General features: G+C 38.0%; 2 protein-coding genes across 36 annotated transcripts in view; both read right to left on the bottom strand.

Annotated features, from left to right (window-relative positions):
• Positions 1 to 1244, bottom strand: part of ABI2 (abl interactor 2) — a 101189-nt gene extending 99945 nt beyond the window's left edge. For 17 of the 35 annotated variants that reach the window (XR_008619036.1, XR_008619035.1, XM_028481075.2 and 14 more), the window contains exon 1: positions 899 to 1244. Coding sequence is in view for 33 of the 35 variants with exons in the window: in XM_028481075.2 (XP_028336876.1) it covers positions 899 to 1015 (117 nt within the window). In the remaining 2 variants the exon portion in view is untranslated. The remainder of the gene's footprint in view (positions 1 to 898) is intronic. The other 18 variants (XM_028481113.2, XM_055089604.1, XM_055089566.1 and 15 more) reach the window with 5 other exon arrangements.
• Positions 1245 to 5745: 4501 nt separating this feature from the next.
• The window catches only part of CYP20A1 (cytochrome P450 family 20 subfamily A member 1), a 74611-nt gene continuing 57836 nt past the window's right edge, over positions 5746 to 22520 (bottom strand). The window contains exons 12-13 of the mRNA XM_024124624.3: positions 17004 to 17093; positions 5746 to 16854 (exon numbers count right to left, since the gene is read on the bottom strand). Coding sequence (XP_023980392.1) covers positions 16704 to 16854; positions 17004 to 17093 — 241 coding nt within the window. The 3' untranslated portion in view covers positions 5746 to 16703. The remainder of the gene's footprint in view (positions 16855 to 17003; positions 17094 to 22520) is intronic.

Raw genomic sequence — 22520 nt, 5'->3', positions numbered from 1 at the left:
AGTCCCTGTGCCAAACCAATGATCACAGGAAAAACTAAACCATGAGGGTCATTTCCTAATTCTCTCTGAAAAATAATCCCCCAATTTTTCCCCACAGGCAAATTACCTATTCTAATGGGATTGGAGGGAGGTGGCGGGACGGAAGAGTTCATTATCATGCAGCTTCTCATTCTCTACAGGGAGAAAAATGGCATTAACTTCCAACAAGGGACAGTTACTCTTATACTGTATCCCCAGTTAGAACCTAAAAACAAGCAAAAAAACAAAAACCGATCTTTTGATGCATTCAAATGAATAGAAAGCTGAGACAGTTTACTTTGCAGCAATATAACCCCTTAAAAATCCTCCAGAGCTTGGGGGATGGGGGTGACCCATCCAACCCCCCACACCCTTGCCATATGGGAAAGCAGGATTCTGTCAAATAGAAAATGCCACTCTCCGCCTCCTCCGCCATCCCGAAAATTGACTGGCACCGAGTGCGGAGGCGGCCGAGGGAAGAAGCGAGGAGGCGGGGGACACCACACACACACACACACACACACACACACACACACACACACGCACACCCCACACAAACAAACACACACACACACACACACACACACACACCCCACACAAACACACACACCACACACCCGCACCGAGGGCTGATTCACGGCTTTTTAAAATGTTTTAAAGCTACAATTTCCTCCAACCGGAGAATTCTCACCCATTCCCCAACCCCAGCTTCCACCATGCTCCTCCCCCCCTACATGGGGGGTCAGCTGGACTGTATCCCCGCCGCGGCCTCGACCCCGCGCGCCCTACGCCCCCAAGCGCGCGGCCCCCGGCCGGGGGTCCCCCACGCGCCCTCACCACCCCGAGGCCCGACGCGTCCAGGCCGGGAGATGCGTCGCACCTGGATGTAGTTGTTCTCGCAGTAATCGGCCACCCGTTCCAGATTCGTGTAACTGTCGAAGAGGGCCCGGCGGCCCCCCGGGATTTCCTCCTCCAGCAGCATCTGCAGCTCCGCCATCTTCACATCCTCCTCCTCCTCATACAGACCGCAGAGGCAGTGGCGGCAGTAGCGCCAGGGAAACCCAAGACTGGGAGAGGAGGAGCGGCGGCGACGGCGGCAGCAACCGGGAGGAGCGAGAAACACTCCCCACCAGCGACAGGGGAGGGGGGCAGCAGGAACGGGGGCGGGGCGCGAGCCGACGGACTCCGAGGACAGTCACCGCGGCGACGGCCGGCACGGCGCGCGCACGCGCGCTCGCCTCCCTCCGCCTCCGGGAGCCCGAAAAAGATTCCCACCCTTGGTCGCGCCGCCCGCCCCTCCCCCACTTCCGGCGTCTCCTAGCGACCGCGGGAGTGGGGGCCGGGATGCGCGCGGGAGTAGCGCGCGCGGTTAACCCTTCGGCCCCCGAAGGTTGCGTGGCTGGAGAAGCGCCCCCGGCTGTCTTTGTTAGTCCGGCGTGAACGCCCACCCGGCTCCGCGGTCTTTTGGCCCGCGTCTTCAGCGACTCCCCTCGGCGTTATCCTCAACCTGGGGCCCAACCCCATGGTCATGGGCCTGAGGGATAACATCAGCCCACTAAACTTTCATGCAGCTTTAAGTGCCGCCCCACTTTTCATTTTTCTCTTCATCTTTGACCTCATCCATCCTCTCTGGTACAGATAAGTAAATTTCAATTTCCTAATCCCAAATTTCCTGTCCTTCGCCTTTTTTGCATCTGTTTGCCCATTGACACCGTTTCCCCCTGCCAGGTTAGCTTCTGTTCTGTTCTCCTTTGACCATCCTCCGTACTTAAGCTTTTTGCGCTTGCCCTCTCTTTGCTACGCTTCCTCAGTGACAACCTTTTCTGTCATTTCTCTGAGTCTGTCAACTTCACTTTTTTCTTCATCTATTCCATGTTTAAAGTTTCGAAAACGGTTTTGCTGGTTCTTTCATTCCTCACCGGGCTGTTACATGGATAAAATAAAAGTTTAAAGCACCGCGGGAAACGATAAATGACACAGAAATTCAAGGTAGATCATTTTGATCTTGCAGTTATTACTCTGTTATTCCTTAGATACTATATCTTTTTTTCCTAAATCTGACTACTCCACACAATGTAATCTTAAAAAACTAAAATTCCTGACAACTGCTGAGATATTATAAAGTCCATGACCTTTATTTGTACTGTGGAAAGTCAAGGTTGACTACATTTGCAGTTTAGAGCAAGATTCATTATTTCAACTCTTGTATTTGTGATCTCTTGGCCCTCCTACAGTGATATTTTCCCTTTTTTTTTCTTCCCAGATTATGAGGAAACTATATTACACTTTCTCAAAAAATCACTTTAATGCCTTACCATTACACATTTCTGGAGCAATCTCTGATGTTATATTGGCTTTATTATATACACATTAGCAAATTGTGTTGAGTTTTCTCTGTGGAACCCAAATTAAAGGATACTGAAAATGTTGTTCCAGTCCAGCTAGTTTTGTTCTTAACCACTTTAAACATCTTCTGTATTAGTGGTTCTCAAACTTAAGTGTGAAGAGCTCTTTAAAATGAAAGCTGCAGGGTCACACTCTAGAGATTCATTAGCTTTAGTGATGGAATGGAGTAGTTACTTAAATGGTCCATAAACATGCTTCAGGGATTAACATATTAGATCAAGCAAACTTTTCTTTCCGACTAAAGTTCAATGAATCAAAGGCTACTGTTGGAACTGTGATAAGTCCACCAGGGTAAGGTAAATGCTAAACAGACTCTTCCCCCATTACTTGTTTCCACCTAGCATTCTTTCAAATACTGCTTTGCAATTAGCCCAATAAACAGTTCTCCCCAGAGGGACGATTCATCATCCTAGGTATCACTGCCTGAAGATTCTACTATGCACCTTCTCAAATTAATATGTGACTTCTTTGGATCTTAGCTTCCTTATCTGAAAAATCAAAGGGTTAAACTCAGGTCAGTTCTTAAACTTCTGAGTGGATTGGAATCACCTGCAGGGCTTGTTGAACCGCAGAATCGCTAGGCCCCAGCCCCAGACTTTCTGATTCAGTTGGTCTGCCCCACTTCATAGTGCTAACAAGGTCCCAGGCGGTGCCAATGAAACTGCCCTTCTGGCTCTGAAGGTCTAAGTGGGACTCTCTGCCAAGAGAAGACCTTTTAATATTCGTTAGAATCTAAGAATTGAAGGACATAGATACACACTTCTGCTGCCACCAAGAACATTTCAGCAAAAAAGAAGACAACTACAAAATCTATACAAAGTACATGCATGCATCGTGTGTGCATATATATTACCTGAGTGGAGGGATTGTAGGGTTTTTTGGTTTTGCACATCTTAATTCTTCTAAAATGAGCATGGATTAGTTTATGAGTCCAGTGAGGCTATTATCTCCCCAAATCGGAGAGAATACTTTTATTAATGCATCCCGACATTTTTTTTTTTTTTTTTTTTTTTTTTTTTTTTTTTTTTTTGCGGCACGCGGGCCTCTCACTGTTGTGGCCTCTCCCATTGCGGAGCAGAGGCTCCGGACGCGCAGGGTCAGCAGCCATGGCTCACGGGCCTAGCCGCTCCGCGGCATGTGGGATCTTCCCGGACCGGGGCACGAACCCGTGTCCCCTGCATCGGCAGGCGGACTCTCAACCACTGCGCCACCTGGGAAGCCCCAAGATGACATTTTTAAAGCAATTTTATCATCAGTTTGATTCAAAGTAAGCATTAAAAAGTCGTAGATTTATTACATATTAACCCAGTCATGCCAAGGGCAGTTGATTTTTTTTTCTTTAATCTAATTGCAGGTCCTTATATTTATTTCCAATTATGCCTTGGCTTTTTCCCAAATTTAAACCCTCATTACCATCTCCTGAAATAAATTATCTTGCTTCACATCACCTACTGATTTGATAAGCAAGACTCTGGGGTTCATTATAGCCTTCAATAAGAATGTTGAAGAAATCAGGGCCAAGAAGAGGGCCTAACGGCTTGACCCTGGAAGACTCACTTAGTTGGTCAGAGCCACTCTCAGTATGCCTTAAATTGGGCCACTTGTGACTGTACCTTAAAGGATTCACATTTATCCAGTATTTCATCATCATAGTCACATGACTGGTGAGAAAGTGTCAAATTCTTCTGCTGAAATAAAGATACTGTGGAATTCCCCTGATGTATCTCATCCTAGCAACTCTATACTTAAATGAGGAAATTAAGGTAAAGCACATAATATATTGCCTAATATTATGGGCTCTAAAGAAATAAATGTTGCTTAACTGAATTGTTTACATTGCTTGTCTTAAGATATATAGAAGACATACCGATTCACTTCAGACTTTGCCTCCAGACTCTTCCTGCACACACTGACATGATAATTCATCATAAACATTGTTTTCAGGGACTTCCCTGGTTGTCCAGTGGGTAAGACTCCACGCTCCCAATGCAGGGGGCCTGGGTTCCATCCCTGGTCGGGGAACTAGATCCCACGTGCATACCGCAATAAGCCCGCATGCCACAACTAAGAAGTCCGCATGCTGGAACTAAAGATCCTGTGTGCTAAAACCTGGCACAGCCAAAATAAATAAATAAATAAATAAACATTAAAAAAAGGAAAAAAAGATGCTCAACATCACTAATCATCAGGGAAACGAGACATCACCTCACACCTGTCGGAATAGCTATCACCAAAAAGAATACAAAAAAAAAAAAAACCACATTATTTTCATCATTAACTGTCTCCAAATTTTCAGTCTCTCTTTTAAATGACATCAACCTATCAGCTTTAAAATCCTAAACACTGAGTATTAATTAGTAGTTAATATTACTGTATTTTCTCATTTAAAAAATTTATTAGAGAATAATATCTATGGCACCTAAAGAATACCATCTGTTTCATTTCCACACAACAGTGCTTTCTGTAATATTTATCCCTTTTCCTGGTTTTACATTAAATGCTTGGAAACTATTAAATAAGAAACTATAAGAATGTCATCCTTCTTCATGAAGATACTTGGGACTGTTTTCTTTCTTTACCTTGAGAATCTCAAAACTAGTTTTCTGGCTGCTATATGATTTCATCAGGCAATACCAAGTTGGATATATATGTACACATACAGTTCAACGAATGAATATATATTTCAATGAAATTTAAAAGAATTCCTTTTTAAGCAGTTAAGTTCCCTGTTTGAGATATTACAGAGTAGTAATCAGGAGAAATGCAAAGCAGAAAAATAATTATCAGTGATTAATATTTTCATACACATTTATACACATTTTGGGGTTTTAATCAAATTTAAGACTACCAGGAAATTTTAATACCAAGTGCATATAATGTGTATATATTAAATCTTTGAAACAAATTTTCTGTATGTGATCAGAAGATAAATGACTGGGATCTAAGCCTTATATTTTTAGGCACACTTTATCATCTGAAACTTTGGTTTCAGTTTTAGTGATATAAACCTTGGTCTCAATTTTAGGGATACTTATTTAATGGTTAAAAATGTACCAAACTACTAAAAAAAAAACTCTACTGTGCAATAGAGCATTCCATGCTTTATAGCTATATGAATACACATTTTAAGAAATAAGTTAAAAATGACTGGAAAGAATACAAAGAATCCTCCAAAATTAGTCTGTAAGAAAAAAAAATCCCCTCCCATTTTCAGGAAGTCAGGAGTCCACAAGTCTTATACATATTTTTTTCATTTTTATTGAAAGTCATTTTTTTTGTCTCTTTATTATGGAAATTACAAACATACAGTATGGAGAATGGTGTAATGAATACACAAACATCCACTGATTAGATGTAACAATGGCTTCTATTTTACCTTATATTATTCTTATGATACAGAATTTTAAAGAAAATTACAGTAATCATGACATTTAAACCTAAATACTTTATTATATATCTCTAAAAAACAAGGATATTTTGCCACATAACCACAATATTGTTGCACATCTAACAAAATCAACAATAATCCCCTCATACTAACCAATACCCAATGAAAAGCATTTTTCAAGAAGAAATTACTCTTCAAAGGACAGAAAATAACATATACCCAAGATACAACCTGGAAGGATTATATTTAAATATTTAGAATCTATAACAGTTTCCTGTAAGAGAAAACAAAATAGCTCCCTTTCCTGTGAAAAGTGAAAAGAGGAAAAAAGTTTTTCCATCAAACCATGAGAGTGGACAATATAAACCTGAAATTCTTCATGACAACGTATCTGTGTATAGACATAACCAATGGGATAATTTATCTTGAAAGGCATATGGTTTTGAAGAACAAAAAGTCCTCAATTCTTTAAGTTTCTACTAAAACTGGTTTTACATATCCCTCCCCCATAAAAACAGTGAATTTCAGAGCTAAAGCATAAAACAGATCATCCTTTCCCACAGCAGACAGATCACCAATCAGTTCACAAAAACTGGATTTCTAAAATTAGCTACTTTTGTTCACATTTTGTCTTAAATTATGTTAAAGGTTTTATAGAGCATCAAGCCTCAAAATGTACTAACTAGGTTTTTATTACTGACAACTATCTTGACCTTCACTTAATTACATGACTTGCTAAGAGTTTGAAATATACCAGTTTTTCTGATTATGCTTTAATACCATTAGAACCTGTATGCTGAATATTCACTGCAGCATGTATGATTTTCAAAGCTGCTAACTTTTTTTTTATAACAATCTGTTTCTTATCAGTTGCAGTAATATTGCAAACAAAGAGGTTATACTTTGACAAAATTGCTAACTAAACATCATGGTATATGGTAATAAGTCTCACTTGTATAGTACAAAGTTGCTAAGAATATCATTGACCACTGATTGCTATGTTCATGAAATGGAATGTAGAAGAGGTTAACAGCAAAAAAAGTGACTCATGATTTTCCTTGTCAAAGTAATTTTATGTAGCCTCTTGGAAAGAAAGGAGCAGAAGAGAATAACTTTGGTATTTTAAAATGGCAAGGAATACTGAATTTAACTACACTTAAAATACATCAGTAGGATTTCTTCCTTCCTCCTCCACAGGAATTAACAATATATTTCTCACAGATTTCTATTATCTAGATGTCCAACCATATGAATAAGTGAATGACTCATATCACTGAAATATTTCATAGGGTTTTATAATGATATTTCAGGGAAAAATCCCATTTTACCTTCCAGCAGAAAATGTTTGGCAATTATTAAAATACAGGAAAGTAAGAGCTCCATCAGTGAAATGGGGCTTCAGATAAGACTTTTAGTGTACTGTATCACTTTTGCAACTTTAATAAAAATCTGTATTATGAAATTGCTTTTAAGTTTGGCATCTATTTGTTGCCTATTTTGTAAATAATTTTAAGACATCCTAGAGAGTTTTAAATTGCTTGATGATAAATCATGAAAAAGACATTTATGGGTATTTGCAAGGACAACTAGCATACAACCAGGAGGCACAGCCCTCAAAAACCACTGAGTCACAGCACCATGCTGTGTAAGGTCAGATGTGTCCAGGGCTAGCTTCATGGGCTGCAACCAATGCAGTCCCACAGAAGCCCACACCTCAGAAGGACCCTATGTTGGGGTATAACACTTGGAAGGCACTGCAGTGAAATTCTCAAATTTTATTTGTGAATTTGTATTTTGTAAGTGAAGTCCAATAGGACCCTGGAGTATATGCCCGGGGCTTAGAGTTTACTTCCTTGCCTCCCTAGACATGTTCTCAGTTACCAGCTTCCCGCTCCTCAGTGCCCTGCACCCTGCCTGGCCTCCCTCTAACCATCCCTGCCCATTACCACTGCTGCCTTCTACCCAGAGCAGCAGTAAGATTGCATTAGGAGGAGAGTTGATGAGGGAGGCCCACTTTCTGCCACGTCACCCTCCAATGGGGGCCTGGGAGCAGGTATGGGGAGGGCTGGAGTCCAGCCAGCAGTTTGCTCTGCAGCATCTTGAGGCAGGGCAAGGAAGAAGTCATCTCTGCTTTGGGCTGGCCACACCACAGCATGTTTACCAGGTAACTGGGCAGGGCTCCTCTGCCTACCCCTGATCCAGGTAAACAACATTGTTCCAGCATGGAGACTTCAATCCCTTAGGGGTGGGGTGGGGAGGGGGTCTCTCATCAACCATAGGTTAAAAGAGCAGACCCAACGGTGGAAGGGGGGAGACTGACTTCATCCCCAGCTAAGACCCCATATTTTCATTTTGCACTGGGCATACAAATTATGTAGTTGGCCCTGATTGTGCCTCTTACAATAAAAATAAGCCCCCAAACCTTTATAAACATCATAGCATATCCCATCATAGATGGGACATCTCTTTTCAAGTGTTTGTTTTTAGGAGACTACCAGTTATCAATAGCATAGTATAGTAATTTAGGCAGTTCTTTTTGCTTAGGGGGCCTTTCCTTGGTTTTAAATTCATCCTTTAGAGAATAATATGAAACCAAAAGGAAATCACATTCTGAACAAGTTTGGGGAAAAAAAATTGTGCTAGCCTGGGCAAATTCTCATATAAAATAAGTTCTCTCAGCTTTCATTTCCCCCTTTTATAAGGCTATTGGATTAGAACATATCCGTGGAGTCTCTTAAATGTAACATAGTTTTACAAAGTCTATTAAGAATAAAGTAAATTCAAAGCTAGCACATTAGTAGATCATACTTCTAATCTCAATTTAATTAATTATATTCAGGGGTTCTTAAATTGCAAAAAAAAAATTATTATTATTTTTTACTATACCACAGAGGAACTAAAATATAAAACACAAACAAACATAGCTCTTTAGCAAGCATCTCAAAATCTCAGGCAGCCATGTTAAGAGATCTCAAATTCAAGTCATAGTTACCAGAAGGGACCAGTGACTACCCCCTTATTCCACTGCTTAATAAATTCATATTTCCAGAATTGAGGATGAGAATTCCTTCCTCCTAAACTTTGGGTGTCCAAAATCCTAGTACTCTTCTCCTGGCCCCTGACATGCAAAAGAGAGACTGATAGACAAGTGTATATGAAGTGAGGTAAAAGTAAGTGAAAAGGTCTGATAATGGTATCTCTCTAGGATTACTGGATTGGAGTTCAGGCCAGAAGGAGTCTCTGGGGTGTCTCTGTGCACATGGCTGGCCATTGTAGAGCTGTTTCTTGTGGTTCTGAGTCAACCTATACTATGGATTAGATTTAGATGATCCCAAGAAGACTGGATCAGTTTGGGGGCTATGCAAGAGATTTAGTCCAAAATTTCCCAAACCTCCTAGGGCCCTCCTACAAATCCCCCAAATATGAAAAAAACAGAAACTCAGAACAGACTCATGGTTTCTATTTCAATCCAGAATTTCATCTTGGGTTTGAAGCCAGATCAATCTGATCATGGAGAGAACAAGATGACATTTACCTTGGTGGGATCACCATGCTACAGAACTGCTCTGATGCTTGATTTGCATTTCTCAAAATTATATAATTCCCACAGGGCACCGTCTAGATAGAAATACACCACAGTGCCCAATTCTTGTGATTAAACCCTGTATTGAGAAAGATGAAAACCTCAGACAGACATAAATTTTATACACACATTAAGAAAGGTTGTCATGGCAACTTTGCTTGAAGATATGTATTTTTAAATCTAAGTAAATTTAACATTCAAAACACATTTGCATCTCCCTCTAAGGCTCTGTATCAAGAATATTAAACAAATTTTTTCCAATTCCCTTTGAATCTACACTTCCTTGAAAGCTTAACAAAATCCTATGAATATAATAACAGCATTGACTTAAGCACCTATCTTTGGAAGGCTATGAGAAAATCCAAAATGAAAGCCAAATAATGTTACTCTTCTACTCCCAGAGGCCCTAGATTTCCCCCTCTAAAATTGTAAATTGTGAGCAGGCTATGCTATATAATCTCTACAAGGTCCTTTTAAGCTCTAAAAATCAATTATCTATTAGCTATTAGCTGCTGACCTTGCAACAAATAATGAAAGATGAACACAACTAATGCTGCAGTATAAGTGAACAATTCATACCAATGACTATAATCAATATTGCTCTTTAACCCAGTCAAACCAATTCCTAGCTTTGTTTCTTCTCACTCTGAACAATCTCCAGTATTTCTATTCAGCATCAATGTTGACAGTTTTCCTTGATAAGATACGTAGTTTAATTCTCTTGCTCATAAACTAAAAGTAACAAAAATAATGGTTTGACTCCCAACGGTTCCTTGTGCTTCTTCCGCCTCTACAGCCTGTAACTGAAGCCTTCTGTTCTTTGTCATGTAGTCAACTACAAGATCCTCCCTTTGTCCCTTTCAGCCACTAACCTAAAGGGTCCTTGAGTTGCTTCCAAACCCAGGACCTAGACAGCTCAAGTGCTAGAAAGTCAAGCTTTGGCACATGAGACTGGGGTTCTTCCTCCTGGGGTGCAGCACAGGAGAGAGAGAACACAGTAAATTCCATGTCTGTTTGGCTCAGTGCTATATCCCCAGCGTCTGGAATAAGATCTGACACACATTAAGTGACCAATAAAAAAGTGTTGCCTAACTAAATGGGTCACATTTCTTTGGACAGAAATGGAAGTCAGGAGACAGAGAGAGTCAGGAGAGTAAGAGGGCTCTGTCCTCTGACAGGGAAAAGAGGAGGCAGTGAGGGAGTGAGAGAACATGGAATTCAGGTGCCTTGGTTCTAATATGGTCACTCCTAGTCTGGAGAATCTCTGGACCATGCATAGGTTAAAGAACTACCTAAGACAGATGTTTCTTTAGACTCCTTTTGTCTGTAGATCATTTTGGACACGACATCTATAGATCTACTGAACACTACATCTCCATGAAACACTGGTTTTTCAGGATAATAGATATAACTTGAAAAAGGGGTACCTTCATCAAATATATTTGGAACACTCAGTGTTACACCAAGTTAAAATAGGTTTCCTTACACTAGAACTTCTCAGCTCTTCCAATATATTAATATGCATTCTGAGAAAGAATATATGTATATAAACTGAGAATGAATACGATCAAGGAAACTTTTTCTCAGAGTATTTCATAGGATAGGGTGCCATGAAACACACTTTGGGAAATAATGCTGTTGCTAACCTAATAAAAAAACGCTGATCCTTAAACATTTCCTAGTTTTAATGATGATACAGTGATAAGATATAGAAGGAACAAAGGACTACTTGCTTACCAACTATTTTGGTTGATATTTTGTAGAACCATAGGCTATTATAAACCTATGTTCACACCTAATACAGGCATCACTGAAAGATGTCCATACAACATCTTCTTAAATACTTCCAGCAATGGGGTACTTAGCATATCACAAAGTGCTATTAGCATTAGAGGTAGTTTGGCTATCTGGAAATCTTTTTCAACTATTAAGTAACTTCAATAATCTCCTTTATTCTATATGCAGAGAAAACCTCAATGAAAATTTCATTCATTTATTCAAAAATATTTACTGATTGCCTTTTTGGAGACAGGCACATTACAACTTTATCTATGATATAGTTACAAAGCAAGTTTCATTCTCTACTATCATGTGTTAAAAATTAAAACAAGAATTTGCAAGTATTTTAGATGTATATAAATGTAGATTTTTAAAAAAACTACCAAACAGGGGCTTCCCTGGTGGCGCAGTGGTTGCGCGTCCGCCTGCCGAGGCAGGGGAACCGGGTTCGCGCCCCGGTCTGGGAGGATCCCACGTGCCGCGGAGCGGCTGGGCCCGTGAGCCATGGCCGCTGAGCCTGCGCGTCCGGAGCCTGTGCTCCGCAACGGGAGAGGCCACAACAGAGGGAGGCCCGCATACCACAAAAAAAAAAAAAAAAAAAAAAAAAAAAAAAACTACCAAACAGGATTGTGACTTATTTGCTCCTCGAAGTTTATCCATGCTATAACAAGATCCATTCCCAATCTGTAGAAAGACAGCCACCAAACTGTAAACTGACTGAATGGGAAGCAGACTGGAAGAAGGAATGTCATTTCCTGCCTTTTGTTTACTGTCTGGATATTTTACAAAATGGCTCCCAGCTCAAATTTTACAATTATCCATTCACTCAGTGTCATAAAATTCTATAAATCAAACATTAAATTGATTTCTATTGTATTTTAAAAGTCTACTCCCATCCCAAAATAAGACCTTACAAAAATGAAGTAACAAAAGAAAATGTCTGAAATGCATTAAATGAAAAGTAGACCGGGGCTTCCCTGGTGGCGCAGTGGTTGAGAGTCCGCCTGCAGATGCAGGGGACACGGGTTCGTGCCCCGGTCTGGGAGGATCCCACGTGCCGCAGAGCGGCTGGGCCCGTGAGCCATGGCCGCTAAGCCTACGCGTCCGGAGCCTGTGCTCCGCAACGGGAGAGGCCACAACAGTGAGAGGCCCGCGTACTGAAAAAAAAAAAAAAAAGTAGACCAAATTGTTCTGATTGCAATAGGTAAAAATATACGTATGCGGGAACAGGAAAAAATTTAAACAGTTGTACAAGTGGCAGTTGAGTTGGCAGTATTTAGTTTCCTTTGAGATTTCTTTAAATACTGCTGTTACATTACTCTTTTAATCATTTTCTTTAGCTATTATGAACTGTACATCATTTGAAACTATTGCTTGGTTCTCTCTTAAATAAGAACAAAACCCCACTAAACCCCACTGAAGCTATTAAGATAATCTGAAGTTTAGATCTTTTACTGTTTCTTAGCTAGTATTTGCTGTCCTTATTTACAGTATTTCTTCTAGCAGGAATGAAGAACTATTTTAGTTAGTCCTACCTGTGCCTACTATTACTTTCTAAGGACTAAATGAGATGGGTATAGAAAGAATTTGGTTTGTAACAAATGCTCATTCCAGTCCCTTGTTCTACTTTGGCAAGTTTCACTCTCACTCCTTTTTATCAGTGCAGATCACTGACAACGCTCAAAGCAACACAGTATCGAGCCTTTCTGTCCATGCTGATTTTCTGACTTCTGCAATAACAGCAACTGCTTTGTTGTCACTGCCTCCCTTCCCCCAACTCCTCCCCTTCTACCTTCACCATTGGTCTTAGGAATTTAGGAAACAGGCACTGGACTGGCTAAGAAGAAAAATAAGGTCCTTAGCATCAACTTGACAGTATAAAAACCCACCCTTGAAAATACTGTCCATTTCTCTCGCAACTATCTTCTCACAGCTGCTAAATGACTCCTTGATTCTACTGGCCATGTCTTCACTTTTACATACTCAGTAGAATTATGTCTTTTTAAGCAGTTTTCAATGTGTCAACATAACCGCATGTGAAAAAAAGGTACATTTTATAAAGGGTAACAGTACTTTTTATGGGTCTGGAGAAAAAAATAAACATGTCTTCAGGGAAGAATTTTAATGTTTCCCCCAGAGTCTAAAAACAACAACAAAGATTCCTAAAATGTCCTCTTAAAAGATGAAATGCTATCCCGATTTGAACTTAATTATATTGAAGATTTTTCTTAGGATAATGGAGTAATTTCATTTCTTAAATACTCATTGTAACACCTAGATTATGCTAGGACTTTAGCAACTTGGTTCTACTAATATATAACTGTTTTCATAGAATAGATGGAGAAGTAGGGCCATTTTTAAAGTTGAAAAGAATAACAATATTTGAGAAGGGAAAGAGGCAGAGAAGAAGATTGACAAGTCTGTGCTTACATTCTGAGTGAGAAGAATAGTAATGTTCCAGCTGTGGAAAACACTACTGGTTCATAACATATTAAATGAAGAGAACAAGGTGTATAATATGTCTGTAAAAATTACATGTGGATTAAAAAGTAGAAGGATCCACCTCAGAAGCTTAACACTGGTTACTTCAAATAGTGGTGATGGAGTTTCCTATTTTTGTGCTTCTATGTTTCCTAGATTTTTCTACAATAAACCCATATAATTTTCTAATAAAAAATAGAGCATTTTGTCTTTAAAATACAAACTATTTTAATATAAAGAAAACATAAATTTTGATATTGAGTCTATAAATAAGATAGAATCTATTTATATAAAAAAATGAAACTGCACATTTGTGGGCCAAACAGCATGTGAGTTTTTCATTTTTCCCAAACATATGCACAGAACTGTTTTGAATTTTATTAGCACAAAGTGTGGAAGAGCCCTTTCATTCCATAAAAAATGTGTTGTGCTGATGTTTTTAACAATAAACTTCTGAACTATCGAAAAGAATGTAGATCAAAATCAGTGAAGAAATAGTTTTTAAAAAAGCCAAAAAGCTATAAAATTTAAGAGTCCTGCTAGAGCCATACTATGAGCCATCAGTAACACTGAGGCTACTAAAATTTAGGTCATTTGACAAATACAAAGGGCCACGTAAGAACAACAGTGAATGGATAACTTATTTTACATATGATTAACAGTAATTTTTATTTTTTAAAAATCCTCTAGAAAAATGACTTATTTTTAATGTTTCAAGTTATTTATGTAACTCTGGATACAATATATGTTTATTTACCTGATTCTTCTATGCTCTATTTTCCTCAATTCCATCATTATTATACATTGTCTCACTTATTGGCAACACGCCAACACCCTGACTCTGGTTGTTACCCTGTTTTTGCCTTGATCATGGCTGATAAGGTCTCACTTGCTTTAAAATTCCACTGATCTCATCTGATTTTACTGACACTTGGTTGACATATCAACTGGCTACTCTAACCTTCCAGTGCCAGTTTCCAAACCAATTAAGGTACTTGGATAACAAAGGAAGATGCTCTTTATACGCAAAACCATAGAATATGATAGGCGACAGGGAATAAATGTAACAACATGCCTTTGTAGAAAAACATGATGCTAGGAACTAAGAATACATTTCACTTAAAGTTTCAGAATTTAAATTATTCCATAAATTAAATGTTTTTGTCAGAAATAAAGGCTGCATCTAGTTACTTAGTTTCTATGTTTAACTACTTATTACCTGGTCTAAAATGTTAGCTATATAACCATAAACACAACATAAAATAACTCAATTAATAACTAGGGTAGGGCTTCCCTGGTGGCACAGTGGTTGAGAATCCACCTGCTAACGCAAGAGACACGGGTTCGTGCCCCGGTCCGGGAAGATCCCACGTGCCGCGGAGCAGCTGGGCCCATGAGCCATGGCCGCTGAGCCTGTGCGTCCGGAGCCTGTGCTCCGCAACGGGAGAGGTCACAACAGTGAGAGGTCCACGTACCACAAAAAAAAAAAAAAAAAAAACCCAAAAAACTAGGGTACATTCTTGAAACTAAAATTACAAGAGAAATTCAGCAGTGTCTAAAATAAGCCCATATTCAAACATTTATCACTATTCTTCCTTTCCTCTCTATCAGCACTTGGCATATTTCCTTCATATCTCCTTTTATCTTTAAAAAAACATAATTCTTCAAGAACAGTGTAACCAAAGAAAGCAAACTAAAATACAATGCTGTCAATAAAAAAGCATTAAATATAAAACTTACCAGTACTAAAATGTAAATTTGAAAGATACTTATTTTTGAAAAAGCCCTAATATTTCTTGGCTTACTAGTGAGACTAACCATTTTTCTAAAAGTTTATTAGCTGTTTCCCCTTATAAAAGCTGTTTTGTCCATTTATCTACTGTATGTTTTCTTAACAATTTGTATGACTCTTTATATGTAATATGGATATTATCCCTTTCTGTCATATATTTTGCAAATATTTTCACCCATCTTTGTTTTCTTTCTTTTAAATTTGGTTTCAGTTTTTAGTTAATGCTCTCTCATTTCTTATGGTTAGGATATGACATAATAATAAATAAATTCAGGAATTTTTTTTTTTCCACAAATGATGATTAGTTGAGTAATATAGTGCTACTGCAATTTCCAGCAAAAAAAGGACAGACAAGCCTCACTCTTAGTTTGCTACTTAGGAAGGACACCACTTCAAAACACATTCAGAACTAACTGTATTATTTTCCAAATGATTCAGAACTGTTCAAAATGATGAGCAATGTGTAAGTCATGAAATAAACACTGTTGTCTAAGAAGGCGTACAAGCAAATACAAGGTATGTCATTCACTGAATTACTCAAACCTAATAACAGTGATTAAACACAAACTAATTTATACTCAGAAAATAAAAATATTAATCCAATAAATAAAATTATATAAAGCCCTTTTTTCCTTTTTATGTAAAGTCCCCTTTAAGAGGATTTACTGAAAGTGTGAAAATGAGTTATTTTTCTCTTTTATGAATATTTTAAAAACATTATTTTGAAAAATAATTTCTCTTCAAGAATATTAATTTTAGAGATCAAACTAAGGCTAAGAATATGAAAACAAAGACATAGAAACTGATAAAACAAAAGTTAAAAGTAGAAGTCCTCCCATTAAAATTATCACTATATTGATGCAATAAATATAAAAGTATATGATGCGGGCTTCCCTGGTGGTGCAGTGGTTGAGAGTCTGCCTGCTGATGCAGGGGACATGGGTTCGTGCCCCGGTCCGGGAAGATCCCACATGCCGCGGAGCGGCTAGGCCCGTGAGCCATGGCCGCTGAGCCTGCGCGTCCAGAGCCTGCGCTCCGCAACGTGAGAGGCCACAACAGTGAGAGGCCCGCGTACCACACACACACACAAAAAAAAGTATATGATGCATTAAGAAACTCTGATATACAAAAATTCAAATTTACATGATGAAGTACTAATAAGTGTTTATATTATACAATGATGCTTGGCTTATAAAAGGATTCAATACATATTTTCTAAATGGTCATTTCCCTCAACAAGTTAAGTGTATACAATTTTAATATCTCTTTGAGACAGTGATCCAAGCTTCCTCCTTGGATGATGTTACCAGTTCATACTTAGTTTCAATAACTTGTCCCTCCACAGAAAGTAAGTGCAGTCTCCTCACCAGTACACTCAAAAGTACTGTGGTCACCATATATGCAAACCTAGTCAGGAAGAAAGTCAACTGGTTACTAAAGATTAACAACTATACTTTAACTATATAGATTGTTCATTCTCATCAACAGTGATAAACAAAATTATAAGTACAAAGTCTAGCATTTTTCCTTTCCTTTTCGTTTCTCTATCATCTCACCTCAGCTCTGGGCATTCCTGTGTGCCTGAGAATCCAAGCAAGGAGAAAGTCTTCATTACCGATTCATCATCAAACCGCTCTGGATCAAACCTAAAAAGAAGATTTGGGCCTGATCACAACAGAGCTCCACTGGCATGGTACATATTTACACTGTAAGAACACGGGTATGTAATAAAGTTTTAAAACTACTGAAGATAGAAACTGCTGTCACATTATATTTAAATTTGACCTTTTATGTTCCCGAACTACTGAACATATATTACATCTCTTTTTGCTTACTTTATTACTTCTATTTTATTTATTTATTTATTTGTTGGCCACACTGGGTCTTCATTGCTGTGAGCAGGCCTTCTCTAGTTGCAGCGAGCGAGGGCTACTCTTAATTATGGTATGCAAGCTTCTCACTGTGGTGGCTTCTCTTGTTGTGAAGCACGGGCTCTAGGTGCACGGGCTTCAGTAGTGGCAGCACGCAGGCTCAGTAGTTGTGGTGCACAGGCTTAGTTGCTCTGCGGCATGTGGGATCTTCCGGACCAGGGATCGAACCCGTGTCCCCTGCATTGGCAGGCAGATTCTTAACCATTGCACCACCAGGGAAGCCCCTACTTCTACACAATAGATGCGAAATACATTTCTCTAGAATCATCGAGGAATGAAACTGTAACATGCAACTACATCATTTATGAGATTTAAGGATAAATCATACCAAATCACATAATGAATATTTACATTTAAGAGTGTTCTAAATATGTTACATGAGACCATTAGATCAATATGCGAGGCATTTTACATTGCCTCTTAAGTCAAATTTTAGTTAAGATTGGAGACACCAGACTAAAAATTCTATTCATCAATTACATGAGACCCAGACATATTAATAAGTGAGGGAAATGAAGAGGCTAAGAAGGATCTTTTATTGTACAGAAGTTTACCCTGTAAAGTCAATGGGGGCAATTACGCTCTAATAAAGATGTTTAAAAAAAAAGTCAATGCGGAAATGGATATATTAAATGAAAACAACCCACCCACCAAGGAGCATAAAAATTCCCCTCAAAAACAAGTGTTTTTAAAAGATCTAAACTCTGGGAAGAAAAGAAAAGAATCCTGCTTTCATTATCCTTTTTAAAAAGTGTAAATTACCTTTCACTTTTGGAATATACTATATTTACATTACAGTCCATATAAAAAACTGTATCAAATTTAATCAGCCTTTCCTTTTGTAAACTATCTTGAAAATTGAGACCCTAAATGTTTACTTGAAGATACCTATGTTTCCAGATTAAAAGAGAATCAAGCTTGATTTTTCCAACTACTTTTTTAAATCTTTATTTTATATTGGAGTATAGTTGATTTACAATGCTGTGTTCAATTCAAGTGTACAGCAAAGTGATTCAGTTATACATACACATATATCTATTTTTTTAGAATCCTTTCCCATATAGGTTATTACAGAATATTGATTAGAGTTCCCCGTGCTATACAGTAGGTTCTTGTTAATTATCTATTTTACATATAGTAGTCTGTATATGTTAATCCCAACCTCCTAGTTTATCCCTCCATCCTGCACCTTTCCCCTTTAGTAACCCTAAGTTTGTTTTCTAAGTCTGTGAGTCTGTTTCTGTGTTGTAAAAAAGTTCATTTGTATCACTCTTTTAGATTCCACATATAAGTGATATCATATGATATATATCTTTCTCCGTCTGACTTACTTTATTTAGTATGATAATCTCTAGGTCCTTTCATGTTGCTGCAAATGGCATTATTTCAGACTTTTTAATGGCTGAGTAATATTCCATTGTATATATGTACCACATCTTCTTTATCCATTCCTCTGTCGAGGGATACTTACTTTGCTTCCATGTCTTGGCTATTGTAAACAGTGCTACGATGAACACTGGGTGTATGTATCTTTTCGAATTATGGTTTTCTCCAGATATACGCCCAGGAGCGGGATTGCTGGATCATATAGCAACCCTATTTTTAGGTTTTAAGGAATCCCCATACTGTTCTTCATAGTGGCTGTACTAATTTACGTTCCCATCAACAGTGTGGGAGGGTTCCTTTCTCTCCACACCTTCTTCATCATTTATTGTTTGGAGACTTTTTGATGATGGCCATTCTGACCGGTGTGAGGTAATACCTCATTGTAGTTTTGATTTGCATTTCTCTAATAATTAGGTATGTTGAGCATATTTTCAAGTGCTTTTTAGTCATCTTCACTAACAACGAAAGATCAGAAAGAGAAATTAGGTAAACAATTCCATTTACCATTGCATCAAAAAGAATAAAATACCTTGGAATAAACCTACCTAAGGAGGCAGAAGACCTGTACTCCAAAGACTATAAGATGCTGATGAAAGAAACTGAAGATGACACAAACAGATGGATATACCACATTCTTGGATTGAAAGAATCAATATTGTCAAAATGACTACACAAGGTAATCTACAGATTCAATGCAATCCCTATCAAATTACCAATGGCATTTTTTGCAGATACAGAACAAAAAAATTTTTAATTTGTATGGAAACACAAAAGACCCCAAATAGCCAAAGCGATCTTGAGAAAGAAAAATGGAGCTGGAGGAATCAGGCTCCCTGACCTCCGACTATAAAGCTACAGTAAGCAAAACAGTATGGTACTGGCACAAAGACAGACCAGGAGAGCAACGGAACAGGATAGAAAGCCCAGAAATAAACCTGAGCACCTATGGTCAATTAATCTATGACAAAGGAGGCAAGAATATACAATGGAGAAGAGTACTCTTCAACAAGTGGTGCTGGGAAAACTGGACAGCTACATTTAAAAGAATGAAATTAAAACCTTCTCTACCACCATACACAAAAATAAATTCAAAATGGATTAAAGACTTAAATGTAAGAACAGATACCATAAAACTCTTAGAGGAAAACATAGGCAGAACACTCCTTGACATAAATCACAGCAATATCTTTTTGGCTCCACCTCCTACAGTAATGAAAATAAAAACAAAAACTAACAAATGGGACTTAATTAAACTTAAAAGCTTTTGCAGAAGAAAGGAAACCATAAACAAAACAAAAAGACAACCCACAGAATGGAAGAAAATATTTGCAAATGATGTGACCAACAAGGGATTAATCTCCAAAATATACAAACGGCTCATGCAGCTCAATATCAAAAAAAGAAACAATCAAATCAAAAAATGGGCAGAAGATTTAAATAGACATTTCTCCAAAGAAGACATACAGACGTCCAACTATTTTATGAAATACCTCACAATTTTTAAGGATTAAAAATAAAATTAAAATACAAATGAAAAATAGATAATTTGGCCTCAAATGCTGAAGGATTTTTTAATCTAAAGTTTTTCAGCTTTACTGATTTATAACTGCAAAACTGTAATACATTTAAAGTGTACAATATGATGATTTGATAAGCATACACATTACGAAAGGATTCCCACCCTCAAGTTAATTAGCACAAGTTAATTAGCACAACCATCACATTACATGTTGTTACCATTTTGTGTTTGTGTGATAATACTTAATTTCTACTCTTACCAAATTTCAAATATACAATATCGTATTATCAACCATAATCACCATGTCATACGTTAGTTAGATCCTCAGACCTTTTTCATCCTATAACTGCAAGTCTGTACCCATTTGTCAACTGCTCCCTACTCCTCACCCCCCACCATTCCAGCTCCTGGCAACAACTATTCTACTCTCTGTTTCTATGTTTGAAGTTTTTTGTTTTTTTGTTTTTTTCAGATTCCATATGTAAGTGAAATCATGCAGTATTTGTCTGTCTCTGTGTGGCTCATTTCACTTACCATAATGCCCTCCAGGTTCATCCATGTTGTACAAATAACAGGATTTCCCTCTTTTGTGAGGCTGAATAATATTCTATTGTATGTATATATACACTACATCTTCTTTATCCATTCACCCGTTGACAGACATACTTAGGTTGCTTCCACACTTGTGAATAATGCTACAATAAACATGGGAGTTCAGATATCTCTTTAAGAAATCATTTTGTCTCCTTTGGATATACACTCAGAAGTAGCACTGCTGGATCACATGGTAGTTCTATTTTTAATTTGTTGAGAAATTCCATACTATTTTTCACAGTGGCTGTACCCATTTACATTCACACCAACAGTGTACAAGGGTTCTTTTTTTATCCATATCCTCTCCAACATTTGTTATTTCTTGTCTATTTGATAATAGACATCCTAACAGGTATAAGGTGATCTCTCATTGCAATTTTGATATGTATTTATCTGATTAGTGGTATTGAGAGCACCTTTTCATGTACCTGTTGGACATTTCTATGTCTTCTTCGAAGGAAAAAAAAAAGTCTATTCAGGTTCTTTGCCCATTGTTTTTTCTTTTGTCCACCACGCGTGGCTTGTGGGATCTTAGTTCCCTGACCAGGGATTGAACACGCACCCTCAGCAGTGTAAGTGCAGAGTCCTAACCACTGGACCACCAGGGAATTCCCCTTTTGCCCATTTTTTAATTGGGTTGTTTCTTTTTTGCTATTGAGTTGTAGGAGTTCCTTATATATTTTGGGTATTAACTCCATATCAGATATTTGCTTTGCAAATATTTTCTCCCATTCCATAGGTTGCCATTTCATTTAGTTGGTGGTTTCCTCTGCTGTGCAGAGCTCTTTAGTTTGACATAGTCCCATTTGATTAGTTTGACTTTTGTTGCCTTTGCTTTTGGTGTCAAATCCAAAAAAATCACTACCAAGACCTGTGTTAAGGACCTTAGCACTATGTTTTCTTCCAGGAGTTTTAGGGTTTCAGGTCTTACATTCAAGTCTTATTCCATTTTGAATTGATTTCTGTGCATGCTGTAAGATACGGATCCAGTTTCATTCTTTTGCATATGGATATCCAGTTTTCTGAGCACCAGTTATTGAAGAGACTAAATCTTTCTCCATTGCATATTCTTGCCTCCTTTGTTGGAAATTAGTTGACAACATATGCACGGGTTTATTTCTGGGCTCTCCATCTATGTATCTATATTTTTCTGATCTACATCTCTGTTTTCAGGGCACTACCATGTTGTTTTGGTTACTAAAGCTTTGTAACATAGTTTGAAATCAGGAAGTGTGATGCCTCCAGCTTTGTTCTTTTTTCTCAAGATTGCTTTGGCTATTCTGGGTCTTTAGTGGTTCTGTGAATTTAAGGATTGTTTATTCTATTTCTATAAAAATTGACATTGGGATTTGGACAGGGATTGTACTGAATCTGTAAATTGCTTTGTCTAGTAGGGACATTTTAACAATATTAATTCTTCCAATCCATGAACACAGATTATCTTTCCATTTATTTGGGTCTTCTTCTATTACTTTCGTCAATATTTTAGTTTTCAGAGTACAGATCTTTCATCTACTTGACTGAATTTAATCCTAAGTATTTTACTATTTTTGATGCTATTGTAAATGGGATTGTTGTCTTAACTCTTCTTTCTGATAATTTGTTGTCAGTGTATAGAAAAGCAACTGACTTTTTTTTTTTTT

Source organism: Physeter macrocephalus, chromosome 2 (genome assembly GCF_002837175.3).
Source record: "Physeter macrocephalus isolate SW-GA chromosome 2, ASM283717v5, whole genome shotgun sequence".
NCBI classification, from domain to species: Eukaryota; Metazoa; Chordata; class Mammalia; order Artiodactyla; family Physeteridae; genus Physeter; species Physeter macrocephalus.
This window is presented reverse-complemented; position numbering and strand designations above follow the sequence as displayed.